Below are 18,072 nucleotides of genomic sequence, written 5' to 3' on the forward strand. Positions count from 1 at the left end.
TGTCATGTATGTTGGGCTTGCTGCCTTGTATCCTTGGCCTGCTACCTCATCATGTCTGAAATTATGTCTTGCGTGTTGGGTCTGCCGCCTCATGTCTGGTATCCTGTGTCATCACGTGACACTACCAGCACCTGAAAAGAAGTTTGCGTTGTTCAAGGCACTGGCTACTGAAGGCAGATCTCTTCTATCTACTGTCGCCTTGTGTTCCTGTGATCAAGGCAACAATGGGAGTTATATTCAGCCCCCACTGTGTACCTTCTGTGTAAAATTAAGAATTAAATTAAAAAAATGGCGTGAGTTCCAGTGTCATTTTCATAACCAGCAGAGGGAAATCCCAAGGCTGGGGACTGATCTTAATAATCTGGGAAAAGGGACAATATCTCAAAAGATTCCCAGGCTATTAACAGCTTCCAGCTGTTTGCTTAGCCTTTACTGGTGAATTTTATGGGGACCCCCCCGCAAAAAAAAGACATAGGGGTCCCCTATAAATTCAAACAATCAAACACTAAACAGACAGCTGTGGGCTGATATTAATAGCCTGTGAACGGGACATGGATATTGCCCCACCCCTCCCAGGCCACTGTTATGAATGAGTCACCGTAGGAGGCAAAAACAGAAATACTAGCTAAGTCCAGAAAACCAGAGAAGTTGGCAGCTATCGGATTGCAGACCCCTGAACCTAACAACAACTAGCAGTAGCCGTGGGGGGTTCCTACGGTGCGCTAGACCCCTCGATCACAGCCGGAGAACTACATAGCCTAAAGACAGAAAGGGAAATCTAAACTGCCCCAGAGCAGACCCCAAAGCAATAGGCAGCCCCCAACATATAATGACGGTGAAGCAAGATGAAAAAACACTCACACAGATAGAAAGATAGGCTGAGCAAATGATGGGGCCCAAGCTAACTAAATAGGACAGGATAGAAAAGCTGCTGTCTGCAATATGCCAAAACCCTCTCAAAACAAGAGCCAACAGACTGATAGGGAAAAAAGCCCTGAAGACGCTAGGCTTCAAAAAGACTATATCAGTACTCAGGTATTTTCTGAAGACAGAGCAAAAAGGAATTCAGCTCACCCAGCAGGGGAAGGCAGAAATCCAGAAAAACAAGGCAAAACAAAACCAAAACACAAATGCAAAAAGCAGAGCAGAAAACTTAGCTTTTGTGGAGCGGGAATCAGACTGGTCTCCTAGAATCCCTCAGAGAATTCACCCGCAAGGCAAAAGGGGGTCGGCTGCCTTATATCCAGTCAGCAATTCCAGTCACCCAGTCATCATCATTCTGCTCAGGTGCTTTGTAATCAGCCTCACTACCTTCCTTCACCAGAAGAGGGAGTTCATCAGACCTCAATGGCGAAGGGGAAAATGAACTCACAACAGGCCACCATCAGTTCTCAGCCACCCCATAATTGGTGCATTCATAAGATGTGCCAAATCTGGTGCTTAACCTCGCTCTTCCATCGTACCCTGTGGCAGTGGCAAGTGGTGTAATAGCGTTGGTGTTCATGTCACCTTTGTATTGTCCGGTGACATCAATCCCAGGGGTTGGTAATGGAGAGGAACTAACCCAATAGTAAGCTTTGAAATAAACACACAGCAAAAACAAAGTCCTTAGTTTGAAACAAAACTGAACACCCTGTTTTACATATTTATTAAAAAATAAGAGTTGTACTCGCCTTTACACCCATGGCCCTGTAAAAGACTAAATATAATAAACAACCATATTACTCACCTGTCTGACGAGAAGATAATTCATTGTGTCCTACGTCGTAATAAATCTCTGCTCCATCTGGATTTCAAACTGAACGGTGGGTGGCATGATGTGACCATTCAGGCTGAAATCCAGAAGACAACGTTGTGCTTAGAGCACAGCTTCAGTTACGAGCGGTGGATGTCAAAAAGCCTTAGGGGAAGCCTTTCTTTAATGGAAAATGTCAACAATATTGGGTTTGATTTTACATAATATTTTTAGCAGGTGCTGTTTTTGGGGCCATTGGCCACTAGGAACCCAACTCAAGGCTTTATTAAGGTTTCCATGTTCTTTGAATCATTTGACTTCTGTGATAAATAATAGACCTTCTCTGATAAAAAAAAAAAAGTTGTTGTAACCAGAAAATAATTTATTTTTTTACTCTTGTTGGCACTTTTTTGTTGGAGCTCCAAATCGATAGAGACATTATCCTGATTGTGAAAGTTTTAGATATAATCCAATCTTCCTTCCTTAAGCACTATTTGTGAGCTAGGGTATTCTTGGGATCTTTCTTCAGGGTTAAAATTTTACAGGGGTGCTCCCTCCCTATCAAAGGATTCCTTGGTCATCATCAACTCTCAGGTGCTGTCCATGGGTGAGAGGAAAAATGCTAATTATTTAGCGGTAATTTGATTTTCCAGAAACCAACGACAGCATCACTCCCTGTGGCTTACGATTGGTGGTGGTTCTCAATCTTCTCCTGTCACAACATAGAATAGGCTTGAGCAAATGTATAAATAACTAGCTGAAGAGCCCGGCGCTGCCCGGGCATAGTAACTAACTGTGGTTAGTTATAGCAAATTATAATTAAACTCCATCCCATAGTCCCGTGCCCATATACCCATCATACATAGCCACGATCCCATATGCCCGTGCCCATATACCCATCATACATATCCTCCATCCCATAGTCGAGTGCCCATATACCCATCACACATCCTTCATCTCATAGTCCCATGCCCATATACCCATCATACATATCCTCCATCCCATAGTCCCGTGACCATATACCCATCATACATATCCGCCATCTCATAGTCCCGTGCCCATATACCCATCATACATATCCTCCATCCCATAGTCCTGTGCCCATATACATATCCGCCATCCCATAGTCCCGTGCCCATATACCCATCAAACATATCCTCCATCCCATAGTCCAGTGCCCATATACCCATCACACATCCTCCATCCCATAGTCAACCATTATGACATCATAATGAGCGGCGGCGGGGCTTGATACGCACACACTGTTTCCCCAGTATGTAGATAGGGGCATTATGACATCATAATGAGAGGCGGGGCTTGACACGCACACACTTTTTCCCCAGTATGTAGATAGGGGCAAAATTGTTTGGTGAATTGGAACGCGCGGGGTTAAAATTTCGCCTCACAACATAGCTTAGGACGCTCTCGGGGTCCAGACGTGTGACTGTGCCAAATTTTATGGCTGTAGCTGCAACGGTGCGGATGCCTATCCCGGACATACACAAATACATACATACATACACACTTTGAGCTTTATATATTAGATAAGAAAAATAATGATTATAATTTGGGTGACTACTCAACTTCTTGGAAACTACATTGAAGCAGGGAGTGGGAGTTGCCTTTTTATTTTGTGTTCTTGGCTTCCTGTCCATTGATAGGGGCAGATCCCACTCTCTCAGGTGCTGTCATGGGTTTCAGGAAAATCAAATTACTGGTAAGTAATTATCTCTTTTTTTCCATACAACAAAATGATGGTAAAGACTGATGAAACACACTGATTAAAAACGGTCAAGTCACTGATGTCTGAATAAAGCCTAATAGCAGATCTTTCTTATAATGAAATGACCATACACTGTGTGCAGAATTATTAGGCAAATGAGTATTTTGATCACATCATCCTTTTAACACATGTTGTCCTACTGTAAGCTGTAAAGGCTTGAAGGCCAACTTCTAATTATGTAAATCAGGTGATTTGCATCTCTGTAATGAGGAGGGGTGTGGTCTAATGACATCAACACCCTATATAAGGTGTGCTTAATTATTAGGCAACTTCCTTTCCTTTGGCAAAATAGGTCAGAAGAAAGATTTGATGGACTCTGAAAAGTCAAAAATTGTGAGATGTCTTGTAGAGGGATGCAGCAGTCCTGAAATTGCCAAACCTTTGAAGCGTGATCACCGAACAATCAAGCGTTTCATGGCAAATAGCCAACAGGGTCGCAAGAAGCCTGTTGATAAAAAAGGCACAAAATAACTGCCCATGAATTGAGGAAAATCAAGCGTTAAGCTGCCAAGATGCCATTTGCCACAAGTTTTGCCATATTTCAGAGCTGCAACGTTACTGGAGTATCAAAAAACACAAGGTGTGCCACACTCAGGGACATGGCCAAGGTAAGGAAGGCTTAAAAATGACCACCTTTGAACAAGAAACATAAGATAAAACGTCAAGACTGGGCCAAGAAATATCTTGAGACTGATTTTTCTAAGGCTTTATGGACTGATGAAATGAGAGTGACTCTTGATGGGCCAGATGGATGGGCCCGAGGCTGGATCAGTAAAGGGCAGAGAGCTCTACTCTGACTCAGACGCCAGCAAGGTGGAGGTGAGGTACTGGTATGGGCTGGTATCATCAAAGATGAACTTGTGGGACCTTTTCAGGTTGAGGATGGAGTGAAGCTCAACTCCCAGACCTACTGCCAGTTTCTGGAAGACACCTTCTTCAAGCAGTGGTACAGGAAGAAGTTGGTATCGTTCAAGAAAAACATGATTTTCATGCAGGACAATGCTCCATCATATGCATTCAAATACTCCACAGAATGCCTGGCCAGTAAAGGTCAAAAAGAAGAAAAAATAATGACATGGCCCCCTTGTTCACCTGATCTGAACCCCATAGAGAACCTGTGGTCCCTCATAAAATGTGAGATCTACAGGGAGGGAAAGCAGTACACCTCTCGGAACAGTGTCTGGGAGGCTGTGGTGGCTGCTGCACGCAATGTTGATCGTGAACAGATCAAGCAACTGACAGAATCTATGGATGGAAGGCTTTTGAGTGTCATCGTAAAGAAAGGTGGCTATATTGGTCACTGATTTTTTTATTTGTTTTTGAATGTCAGAAATGTTCATTTCTAAATTTTGTGTTGTTATATTGGTTTACCTGGTGAAAATAAACAAGTGAGATGGGTATATATTTACTCAAAGAGGAGATCCAAAAGGGAAAAAAACACCTGGTTCCGCGCTGCTATACTTCAACCCTCAAATGGAGGAAATCCAGTCAATTCTAGGAGTAGGTTCCAATATCAATGCTTTATTTCATGGTACATACAAAGACAACGCGCTTCAAGGTCCATTCCATGACCTCTTCCTCAGGTCGGATGTACCATGAAATAAAGCATTGATATTGGAACCTACTGGATGTACCATGAAATAAAGCATTGATATTGGAACCTACTCCTAGAATTGACTGGATTTCCTCCATTTGAGGGTTGAAGTATAGCAGCGCGGAACCAGGTGTTTTTTTTTTTCCCCCTTTTGGGAAATATAATGTATATTATATTATATATATACATATATAGTATATAATGTTCACTTTTTATCTTAAATAGATGGCTTTTTTTTTAGTCCAACATAATAGTGTGCCTATAGCACTACTAGTTAAAGTGGATGATTTTAGTTCACATACATACTTTTAGTCCCACCACCTTATAGGTTTGATTCTGGTAAGAGAAGTTTTTTGTTTTTTTCTTTAAAAATTAAAAAAAAATTTTTTGTTGCTTTTTCTTTTTAATCTAGTCCAATTTGTGATTTATGGGGAGTAAGTTATTGTGTCTTTTAATATTGGTTCGTTTTGTAATGAAATGTTTATGTATTTGCATTTGGGTACTCCACCCCACAGCTTCCTCTTTGTGAGCAGCAGGGTAATTAACCCCGATATGATATAAACCATCAACCTTTGATTTGTCTTCATCCTTGTACATCTGACCTGAGGAAGAGGTCATGGAATGGACCTCGAAACGCGTTGTCTTTGTATGTACCATGAAATAAAGCATTGATATTGGAACCTACTCCTAGAATCTACTGGATTTCCTCCATTTGAGGGTTGAAGTATAGCAGCGCGTGAACCAGGTGTTTCTTTTTTTCCCTTTTGGGATCTCCTCTTTGAGTAATGGAAGCAGACGCTGTCTGTCTACACCCTCCTGCTGCAGCTTCAGTATATGGGATTGAGCGTATTTAGTAGTTGTGGCGTTACACAACCTCTGAGGGTGAGTACCCTGAACAATTCAAATTTTACTTATTATATCTGGTAAAGGCCTATGAGCGTGCTTTTGTGGTTTCTTTTATCTTTATGGGTATATATTTGGTTTTTATTAAGTTGCCTAATAATTCTGCACAGTAATAGTTACCTGCACAAACAGATATCCTCCTAAGATAGCCAAATCTAAAAAAAAAAACCACTCCAACTTCCAAAAATATTAAGCTTTGATATTTATGAGTGTTTTGGGTTGATTGAGAACATAGTTGTTGTTCAATAATAAAAAGAATCCTCTCAAATACAACTTGCCTAATAATTCTGCACGCAGTGTATACCCCACAAAATGCTACAACAGAAGAAACACAGAGCTAATAGAGAAACAGCAATATTACTATGGAGCGTTGTTTTGTGAGAATTCTATGGGATCTGATTTTCTTCTGATTAGACTGTACACAAGTTATATCAAATATATGACACTTAAATGTTTGCTTATTGGAAAATTACTTTAACTGCTTTCTATATGTCACCTGTATTTTCCCTAGGATGTCCCATTAAGTAGACCTTGTGGTTGTGTTGCAGCTTTACTTAAGAGAAAATCTCACCTCATTACACAGAATAGTTGTGTGTGGCAGGTGTCCCCTTGTGGCTGTCTTTTAGTAATACATAGTTGCTGGTTTGTATTTCGAGAGCCCTCTAGTGGATATTTTCAAATGGTGCAATACATAACACATTTGCCTTGTAATAATTAGTACCAAACACAGATGTAAATGGATGGAACACCCAAATGTAACTAAATATGTGCCTCGTCATTCAGCAGATGAGAAAAGAAGTTTTACTGACATATTAGGCAGTGATCACATGGTGTTTGTGAATAATGTTTTATCTCATGTACTGAGAAAGTATCTATGGGTCCTCAGTCCTTTTGGTACACAATGGCAGATATGCATTGACTTACACTATTTTATGCAGCAGAAAAAAATAGTAGTAGACTGATATTCTATGCAGGAGCCATTTTAGTATTACAATGAGGATACATGTATTGAATATGCCTAATACGGCTATCTGAAGGCTCTAGCACTCTGAATAATTGAGGCATTGCTGCTACATGTTCACATGACTTTACCGTGGGCTTTTTCCCTTCTTTGAGTAAAGTTTTTCTTCTGAGTGGACCTTCCATGGAAATGGCTCCAGATGAGCTTCCCAGAATGCAGCTGCACGCACCAGACGGCCTGTGATAAGAGGAGAAATACATCTTGTTTCTAATGATATAGGCAGAGGCAAACCCTCCTATTACATTCAGTGTATGTCCCCATGTATCTCTAGGACTCGGTGTCGCTGGCTTATGCCAAAACAATGTTCTATCTTTAACACTAGGAGTCAGTGGGCGACATGTACTGCTGCTTATTGCTGAGGTCTGTAATTTTTATCGTAGGAACACTTCACCTGTGAGAGAGAGAGTCTAAAAGTAAAAAAACAGAAATCACATTGTATGATTTTTTTAATCAAGTAATTTTTTTATTAATTTTATAACAGTTACACATGTACAAATAACATTCTCAACGAAGGTGTTTAACCCCCTCCCCCATAACCTGAGAACCTCCCCCCTAACATTTGTTATTCAGAATATCCTATCATAGATATGCGACCATATAAAACAGAATAAATCAGGCCGGTTAAGAGGAGCCAAGCTGAAAGGCACACCGCAGATTGTCATTAGTAAACGTAATGTGTAGTGATTCCATAGCAACTAATACACATCTAACAAGACCCTATCGAGGCTGATAGCTGGTTACCTCCAAACCAGTGACCCCATAATTTATCAAAATATTTAGATCTATCCCTTTTGAGGTATACCCCTTCTTCCAAAGATATGAGGCACTCAACTTGATTAATAAACTCTCTGCCTGTCAGGGGAGTTGCAGAAATCCAGTTTTTAGCAACCAGTTTTCTAGCCATGTATAGTAATCGAGCTATGGCAAGTTTCCCAGTACACAGTTCATCTACATACAGAGGGGAAAAAAAGTATTTAATCAGGCACCAATTGGGCAAGTTCTCCCACTTAAAAAGATGAGAGGCCTGTAATTGACATCATAGGTAGACCACAACTATGAGAGTCAAAATGAGAAAACAAATCCAGAAAATCACCTTGTCTGATTTGGCAACATTTATTTTGCAAATTATGCTGGGGGCTGACCCAGATTTTGGCGTCTGTCTTGTTCTATGTCATTTTACCCCTTACTTGAATTAAAATTTGTACTTTTTTACTTCAATGATTTGATTATTCCATGATGATTCGCAGACGAGTCGGATACATCATGGAATAAGACAATCCTAAGCTCCTTAGGTATCTTTTAACCTCCAAGAATTTCATCCTTTGTTTTTGCACCTCAGTGGAATAATCTGGCAAGATCGAGATCGTATTTCCATTAATAGAGAGATCAGTCATATCTCTGGCATTCCTCAGTATAGTGTCTCGATCCCTATAGTGCAGAATTTTTGCAACCATTGATCTCAGAGGGTGACCTGGTGGGAGGGGTCTGGAAGGGATCCGATGTGCTCTCTCCACTGCAAACAGGACTTCTGCACCAAAATTGTTTTTAAGCAAGTTTTCATTTAATTCAGTGGGAGCATTCCCTTCTGTTATTTTTGGGAATCCCTGTAATTCTTAAATTATTCTGTCTTAACATTGACAATGTCATCCTCATTTGTGCCCACTCTCTCTTCCACTGCACTTGTCCTTCCTGTTACTGTTTTAAAATCTGCTTTAATACTGAAAATGTCCTCTTTAATGCCACCCATTTGCTGAGTCAGGGTACTTAATGTGGCTTTGCAAAAGGATACCACCGCAAATACATCTTTAATAGTGGGTTCTTGTGATTCTCAATTTGCCTCAACTTGCTGCATAGAGTTTTCACCCTGCTTTTCAGATGCTGCAGGCTCCGCTGGGGGCAGTTGTTCCTCCCCTCCTCCTCTGAAAGTTCATCATCAGCAGGGTTAATTAGCATGCTGGCAGCCTGCAACATATTAGCAGCCACTTCAATCCTCTTTGCAAGGGCTGCATTAGCTTGTGCAGCCTCTGCCTTGGCATCAGCACCATCATGATTCTAAGTGCTTACCGTGGACCCAGGATCCTTCTGCCTGCCAGCACACGCAGATGATTGATCCTTAGCCTCCAGGAACTCTCCCCCTTTGCCCTGGTGTGTTTGATAGGTGTTTCAGAGCAGAGATCAGGATAAAAGTTATAAATCTCAGCAGGAGTTCTCTGTGCTGCTTCCTACTTCGTTACCTGTATAAAAGACACCTGTCCGCACACTCAATCGTACTCCAACCAATCGACCGCGACCAAGACCACAGAGATAAGAACACCGGGACAAAATTTTAGACCTGCACAAGGCTGGGATGGGCTACAGAACAATAGGCAAGGCAAGCAGCTTGGTGAGTAGGCAACAACTGTTGGCACAATTATTAGAAAATGGAAGAAACAAAATGGGACTGTCAATCTTCCTTGTTCTGGGGCTCCATGCAAGATCTCACCTTGTGGGGTAAGGAGGATTCTGAGAAAGGTCATGAATCAGCCCAGAACTCACAGGAGGATCTAGTTTAATGACCTGAAAAGAGCTGCGACCACAGTCTCAAACATTTTTGCAAGTAACCCACTACAGCGTCATGAGTTAAAATTCTGCAGGGCACGCAAGGTCCCACTGCTCACGCCAGCATATGTCCAGGCCTGCCCATCTGAAGTTTGCAAATGACCATCTGGATGATCCAGAGACGACATGGGAGAAGATCATGTAGTCAGATGTTAACAAAATAGAACATTTTGGTATAACCTCCACTCACTGTATTTGGAGGAAGAAGGATTAGTACAATCCGAAGAACACCATCCCAAGTGTGATGCATGGTAGGGGAAACATCATAATTTGAGGGGTGCTTTTCAGCAAAAGGGGACAGGACGACTGCACACTATTGAATAGCGGATGGATGGGATCATGCATTGCAAAATTTTGGCCAACAACCTCCTTTGCTCAGTAAGAGCATTGAAGATGGGTCTTCCAGCATGACAATCACCTGAAACACACAGCCAGGGCAACTAAGGAGTGGCTCTGAAAGAAGGATTTCAAGATCCTGGAGTGGCCTATTCAGTCTCCAGACCTGAACCTAATAAAAAAATCTTTGGAGGGAGCTGAAACTCAATGTTGCCCAGCAACATGCCAGAAAACTGAAAGTTCTGGCGAAGATCTGTATGGAGGAGTGGGCAAAAATCCCTGCTGCGGTGTGGGCAAACTTGGTCAAGAACGACAGAAAACATCTGATCTCTGTAATTGCAAACAGATTTCTGTACCAAATATTGAGTTGTTTTTCTATTGTATCAAATACAAAAAAATACTATGTGATTTTCTGGATTTTCTTTTTAAGATTCTGTCTCTCACAATTGAAGTGTACCTTCAATAAAAATTACAGATCTCTGCATTCTTTGTAGGTGGGAAAACTTGCAAAATTGGCAGTGTATCAAATACTTTTCCCCACTGTAGGTATATAGGTCAAGTTAGGAGACCTAATGGTCTGGCCGGGTATCACAATCCAAACAAGGGTCTGTGTTTCCTTAATGTGTGAAACTGCCCTAAATCTGTAATGTGGCTCTTCTCTGAACATTAGTAATGATCACACTCACTCACCGCCCCCGGGCCACTCCTGTCTGTATCCAGGCACTGGTACGTTCAGAGCGTGTAGAGCTGAAAGAGAAATACACAATATATGTGCACTACGGAGGTTGCACTGGACAACTTAATTATAGAGCAGAGACAAAATATAATACAATAAATGCATCACCGAAATTGTGGGATTCTGTGAGTGTCACAAGGAAAGGAGGGTTGTACAATGGGTCAATAAAAGAAATCACAAACACAGACTGGTGTCTGCTAGTATTTTCCTCTTTCCATCCCATGAAACATGAACATTTAGTTGGTCCATTGCCAATGACAATAAATACCTTTTATTTACAGTGGCAAGTAAAACTTTGGGCACCACTGGTCAAATTTACTGTTATTTTAAAAAGTTAGGCAAGTTGAAGATGAAATGATCTCTAAAAGGCCTAGGGTTAATGATGACATATTTCCTTTGTATTGTAGGCAAAAAATACATATATTTTCATTTTTTACATTTTAAAAATCACAAAAAGGAAAGAAGGAAAAATTTTGGGCACCTTTGGAGATGTGTGTGCTCAGATAAGTTTGACCAAGATTTCAGACCTTAATTAGCCTGTTAGGATTATAGCTTGCTCACTATCATCATTGGTAAAGGCCAAGTGATGCAAATTTCCTAGCTTTATAAACAACCCTGCCTCCTCTAAACATGTGCCAAAAAACAGTAGCCAAGAGTTCTTATAAGTAGCTGCCTCGCACAATGAAAATGATGGAAGACCACAAAGCAGGAGAAGTCTATAAGAAGATAGCAAGAGTTTTCAAGTTGCCATTTACTCAATTTGAGTAAGAAGGTTAATTAACTAAAAAATGGCAGTTAACAGGAACAGTGAAGGTCTAGATAAGTTCTAGAAGACTAAGCAAAATTTCAGTAAGAGCATGACTGCAAAAGAGCTTCACAAAGATTTAGCAGACTCTGGAGTTGTGGTACATTGTTCTAATGTTCAAGGACACCTGCACAAATATGGCATCATGGAAAAGTCATCAGAAGAAAACCTCTTCTGTGTCCTCACCATAAAATTCAGAATCACAAATATGAAAAAGGACATCTAAAGAAGCCTGATGCATTTTAGAAACAAGTCCTGTGGACCGATGAGGTTAAAATAGAACTCTTTGGCCACAGTGATCAAAGGTATGTGTGGAGAAAAAAGGGCCCAGAATTTCAAGAAAAAACACATCTCACCAATCATTAAGCATGGTGGTGGATCAATCATGCTCTGGGATCGTGAACCAGAATGGATTCAATTAAATTTCAACAAATTCTTGATGCAAACATAACACCATCTGTAAAAATGCTAAAGGTGAAAAGAGGATGGCTTCTACAAATGGATAATGATCCTATACGCACGTCAAAATCCATAATAGACCACCTCAAAAGGTGCAGGATAAAGGTTTTACAATAGTCCTTACGGTACCCTGATATGAAGATCATTGAAAGTCTGTTGCTAGTCCTCAAAAATAGCAGTGCATGCAAGATGACTCAGGAATCTCACAGAACTGGAAGAATTTTCCAAGGAAGAATGGAAGAAAATCCCTCAAACAAGAAGTGAAAGACTCTTGGCTGGCTACAAAAAGTGTTTACAACATGTGATATTTTCAAAAGTATTTGTAATTTTTAAAATGTAAAAAATGAATACAAAGGAAACGTGTAATCTTTAAGCCTTTTATAGATCATTTCATCTTCAACTTGCTTAACTGTTTACAATAACAGTAATTTTGACCAGGGGTGCCCAAACTTTTACATGCCACTATAGGATTCAAAATCACAAACCGGTTATCGGCTCAGGACCGGAGCCTTCACCAGGAGCTGAAAACTGGTTTAAGATTTTGAATCCTAAATCAAAGGTATTTAATTTGAAATTACAACATCATCACTAATATCATTGTCAACGCACTAACATAACTTTCATGTTTTTATCTTTTCCGGTTCCCTAGTTGTACCACGGATACTGTCTGGTGCTGCACCTCACCACCTACCCTCCAAGTGCTATATTCTCGCACCATTGGAAATCATAAGCCATTTTAGCGCTACCAGTCCCATCTATTTTTTGCATCCCATTAATGGGGCGGTTTTAGCCTCACTTATGTTTGGGCAAGTGTGGTAACAAGGTTTATAAATAGGAGCACGAGATACAGAAATAGCTGAATGCTCTTCCTCCGCAGATTTTAATGACCATAAAAAGCTGGCTTAAAGATTGAGCCATTCTGGAGATAGTTGGAACCCTGCAGATTAGTATTTACATACTACCATAAACCATAACATTGAAACCACTTACAGTTGTGGCCAAAAGTATTGACACCCCTGCAATTCTGTCAGATAATACTCAGTTTCTTCCTGAAAATGATTGCAAACACAAATTCTTTGGTATTATTATCTTCATTTAATTTGTCTTAAATGAAAAAACACAAAAAGAATTGTCCTAAAGCCAAATTGGATATAATTCCACACCAAACATAAAAAAAGAGGGTGGACAAAAGTATTGGCACTGTTCGAAAAATCATGTGATGCTTTTCTAATTTGTGTAATTAACAGCACCTGTAACTTACCTGTGGCACCTAATAGGTGTTGGCAATAACTAAATCACACTCGCAGCCAGTTGACATGGATTAAAGTTGACTCAACCTCTGTCCTGTGTCCTTGTGTGTACCACATTGAGCATGGAGACAAGAAAGAAGACCAAAGAACTGTCTAAGGACTTGAGAAACCAAATTGTGAGGAAGCATGAGCAATCTCAAGGCTACAAGTCCATCTCCAAAGACCTGAATGTTCCTGTGTCTACCGTGCGCAGTGTCATCAAGAAGTTTAAAGCCCATGGCACTGTGGCTAACCTCCCTAGATGTGGACGGAAAAGAAAAATTGACAAGAGATTTCAACGCAAGATTGTGCGGATGTTGGATAAAGAACCTCGACTAACATCCAAACAAGTTCAAGCTGCCCTGCAGTCCGAGGGTACAACAGTGTCAACCAGTACTATCCGTCGGCATCTGAATGAAAAGGGACTGTAAGGTAGGAGACCCAGGAAGACACCACTTCTTACCCCGAGACATAAAAAAGCCAGGCTGGAGTTGCCAAAACTTACCTGAAAAAGCCTAAAACGTTTTGGAAGAATGTTCTCTGGTCAGATGAGACAAAAGTAGAGCTTTTTGGGCAAAGGCATCAACATAGAGTTTACAGGAGAATAAAAGAGGCATTCAAAGAAAAAAACACGGTCCCTACAGTCAAACATGGTGGAGGTTCCCTGATGTTTTGGGGTTGCTTTGCTGCCTCTGGCACTGGACTGCTTGACCGTGTGCATGGCATTATGAAGTCTGAAGACTACCAACAAATTTTGCAGCATAATGTAGGGCCTAGTTTGAGAAAGCTGTGTCTTCCTCAGAGGTCATGGGTCTTCCAGCAGGACAATGACCCAAAACACACTTCAAAAAGCACTAGAAAATGGTTTGAGAGAAAGCACTGGAGACTTCTAAGGTGGCCAGCAATGAGTCCAGACCTGAATCCCATAGAACACCTGTGGAGAGATCTAAAAATGGCAGTTTGGAGAAGGCACCCTTCAAATATCAGGGACCTGGAGCAGTTTGCCAAAGAAGAATGGTCTAAAATTCCAGCAGAGCATTGTAAGAAACTCATTGATGGTTACCAGAAGCGGTTGGTCGCAGTTATTTTGGCTAAAGGTTGTGCAACCAAGTATTAGGCTGAGGGTGCCAATACTTTTGTCTGGTCCATTTTTGGAGTTTTGTGTGAAATGATCAATGTTTTTCTTTTTGCTTCATTCTCTTTTGTGTTTTTTCATTTAAGACAAATTAAATGCAGATAATAGTACCAATGAATTTGTGTTTGCAATCATTTTCAGGAAGAAACTGAGTATTACCTGACAGAATTGCAGGGGTGTCAATACTTTTGGCCACAACTGTAATGTTCCCCTTGTGCTGCCAAAACAACCATGAGCATCCATGCATGGACTCCGCTGACCTCTGATGGTATCCTGTGGGATGTAGCAAGACCATACTGGACCATATTAATCCTGTAAATTGCTCAGTGCCACCTCCATGGATTGGACTTGTTTTGTCAGCACATTCACCAGATGATCTACTGGATTAAGATCTGGGCATTTGGAGTCACGTTATCACCTACATCTGTCATGTTTCTCCATTCCTGCTTCCACCAAGGGTGGTACATATCACATGATGCCAGGACCTGAGGTTTCCCAGCAGAACATTACCCCATCACTTGGCTCCGCCGGCATGTCTTCATCCTTTCCTGTTGCTAGCTCTTCGTCATGATGTAAAACATGATTCAATAGACTATGTCGCCTTCCTCCATGGTCCAGTTCTGATGATCATGTGCATATTTCAGGTAATTTTGTTGGACAAGGGTTATAAGCTGTGCAGCTCTCAGTGACACATTTGTATCACATCAATTTATGTTACAGTATCTCTTCTGTGGGACCAGACAGGCTAGCCTTCTCTCCCCACAGGCATTACTGCCATCTAGCCATCATAACTTAGATTGGATACTAAAGACAATTTTAGACTTCCATGAAACACGTCAAAGTACGGACTGCGTTGTCCAGATTGGCTCCGGATCTCCTGGGCCGAACTCGAACATGCACAGACTGTGTTTCATGGACCATTCAAGTCTACCTGTCTGTTCACTGTCTGTATGTTAGGGTTGGCGGAACGCACCAAATTATAAAATAATAGTAGGTGCGTTCGCAGCCCGAGGTCCACCGTGCAAAGGTGGTACACTGCTGCTAGGTAATGGCGGAAGAATAGAGCGGCGTAAAAACAGTCACACGTGGGTTACGTCACCCAATGTGAACAGGTGCGAACTCTGTTAATGCACAGTCGCACAATCGCTGAACGTAGATGCTGGAGCCTGTTTAGCTCACAGAGCCCGGCCAAAAGAGCGCACAGTGTACGGCCACAGAACTCTACCCCCAAGGACACGGGGTTAGAGTCCTTCTAGGCCCACTGAGTGCGCGGCGTCGCTGCCACGAGCGCCACTATAGATGCTGGCTATGAAGTGGAGCATGTGCACTGAGGCGTGCCGAGTCCCTGGTGAGGGCTGATGCCTGACTCGACCTCTGTCCTACCTACACCTAAGCCGGGGCACTAGCAGGCTAGGCTGCACAACACATGCCTACCAAGGGTAGGGGTTTCTTAATGAGTCATTCACCAGAGACATTCATACGTGCATACATCACTCACTCCATATAGTCTGTAAATACAGTCTTATCCTAGCGCATGGCCGAGCGGCCATGCGAAACTTTTATAGCCGCGAGCGTCCGGGACCTTCCTGGCTTCTCGGATGGGCCAATCCGAACACGAGCAGGACCTGAGCACGTGATCTTCGATCTCCAATGGGAGATCACTCCACGGGCATGCTCAGTGGCCTGACATGGGGACTTAGTCCCTGGAGAATCTTGCTGCTGAGCAGCATGTATTGCCATAAATGTGCCAGAGGTGGCCACAGCAAGCAAACCCACGGAGCTAGTCTGGGCAGAGCGCCTGGAACGACGAGTTTGCTGAGCAACCTCCTCTGCGGCTGGAGAGGAATGGGAGACCGCTGGAAGTAAGGCTCGGGATTCTCGCTGTGCAGCGACAGAAATCTGACGCCTAACATTACCCCCCCTAGGGCCCCCCCTCTCTGAACCTCACTCAGCTCAAATTCCGCAATGAGAAGAGGAGCGTGAATGTTCTCCACCGGCTCCCAGGTCCGAGCCTCTGGACCATGACCCTTCCAATCCACCAAGTAAAACTTTTGCCCGGCATCATCTTGCATCCCACAATGGCATTGTCCTCAAACTCGTCTGACGACAAGTCTGATGTCCCGGCAGATGACTCAGAAAACCGGGACATGTGCACCGGCTTAAGGAGAAACACATGAAATGTGTCCGAGATAGTCAAGTGTGGTGGAAGAGCCAGGCGGTAGACCACAGGGTTGATCTGCTCGAGGACCTTGAAAGGGCCAATATAGTGCGGTGCAAACTTAGCAGATTCCACCCGCAGCCTGATATTTTGAGCGGAGAGCCACACTAAGTCGCCAGGAGAGAAGGTCAGAGCCGGGCACCGGCGAGCGTCAGCGGAGGACCTCATTCTCTCCTTGGAGGCCCGGATAGCATCCTGTGTGCGATCCCAAATGTCACGTGCCTCCACCGCCCAGTCTGCCACCCTAGAGTCGGTGGACGACACAGGCATGGGCACGGGGACGTGTGGATGCTGGCCGTAATTTAAGAGGAATGGGGTCTGACCGGTGGAGTCGGCCACAGCGTTGTTCAAGGCGAACTCCGCCCACGGCAGCAAGGGTGCCCAATCATCCTGCCTGGCCGAGACAAAATGTTGCAGATATGTCACCAGGGTCTGGTTGGCTCTCTAAACCAACCTGTTCGTCTTGGGATGATAGGCCGAGGAGAGATTTAGATCTATGCTGAGCAGAGAACAGAGCTCGCTCCAGAACCGAGACGCAAACTGAGGACCCCGGTCGCTGGCAATCTTATCCGGCATGCCGTGCAGGCGGAAAACATGTTTAATAAACAACGCTGCCAGGCCCCGTGCCGAAGGTAGCCGAGAGTGTGTTACCAGATGCACCATCTTGGAGAAATGATCGGTGACGACCCAAATGATGGTGCTGCCACTGGACTTGGGCAGACCCACCACAAAGTCCATACCGACCATCTCCCAGGGCCTGTCAGCAACCGGCAGAGGGTAGAGTAACCCAGCGGGCCGCTGCCGAGAGGGCCGATTCTGAGCGCAAGAGACGCACGCCCGTATATAGTCCCTGACGTCACGGGCCATATGCGGCCACCAGTACGTCCTCGCCAGAAGCTCAGAGGTCCGTTTGGTTCCAAAATGTCCACCCAGCCTGGACGAATGAGCCCAAGAGAGGACCTCCGGTCGCAGATGGGCAGGGACAAAAGTCTTGCCCAGAGGTACAGACTCGAGGGCGACCGGAGCCACGGTCCTCAGGCTCTCAGACGGGACTATCAGCCGAGGCTCCTCCTCCTCCAATGACACCACGGAGCGGGAGAGAGCATCGGCCCGGACGTTCCTCTCCCCGGAGAGAAAATGCAGGGTGAAGTGGAAACGGGAGAAGAACAAGGACCATCTGGCCTGGCGAGAATTCAGCCGCTGGGCTGTTTGTAAATAGACCAAATTCTTGTGGTCGGTGAACACCTGGAAAGGGTGGCGAGCCCCCTCCAGGAGGTATCTCCACTCTGAAAAGGCCAACTTCATTGCTAGCAACTCCCTGTCGCCAATGGAATAATTCCTCTCCGCCGGTGTGAAGGTCTTGGAGAAGAAGTATAGGTGCTTCCGACCTTGTGAGTCCTTCTGGAACAGGACCGCTCCAGCACCGACGGAAGAGGCATCCACCTCCAGAATGAAGGGCT

The 18,072-nt window shown here is 43.4% G+C and overlaps 1 protein-coding gene across 8 annotated transcripts in view; it reads right to left on the minus strand.

Moving 5' to 3' along the window:
• Positions 1-18,072, minus strand: part of RALGPS1 (Ral GEF with PH domain and SH3 binding motif 1) — a 1,264,350-nt gene that overhangs the window by 55,966 nt on the left and 1,190,312 nt on the right. For all 8 annotated transcript variants that reach the window (XM_073541171.1, XM_073541175.1, XM_073541174.1 and 5 more), the window contains 2 exons: positions 10,661-10,717; positions 7,108-7,213 (listed from right to left, as the gene is read on the minus strand). In XM_073541171.1, coding sequence (XP_073397272.1) covers positions 7,108-7,213; positions 10,661-10,717 — 163 coding nt within the window. The remainder of the gene's footprint in view (positions 1-7,107; positions 7,214-10,660; positions 10,718-18,072) is intronic.

Source organism: Dendrobates tinctorius, unplaced genomic scaffold, assembly GCF_039654945.1.
Source record: "Dendrobates tinctorius isolate UK_male_01 unplaced genomic scaffold, ASM3965494v1 ptg000120l, whole genome shotgun sequence".
In the NCBI taxonomy this organism is placed as follows: Eukaryota; Metazoa; Chordata; class Amphibia; order Anura; family Dendrobatidae; genus Dendrobates; species Dendrobates tinctorius.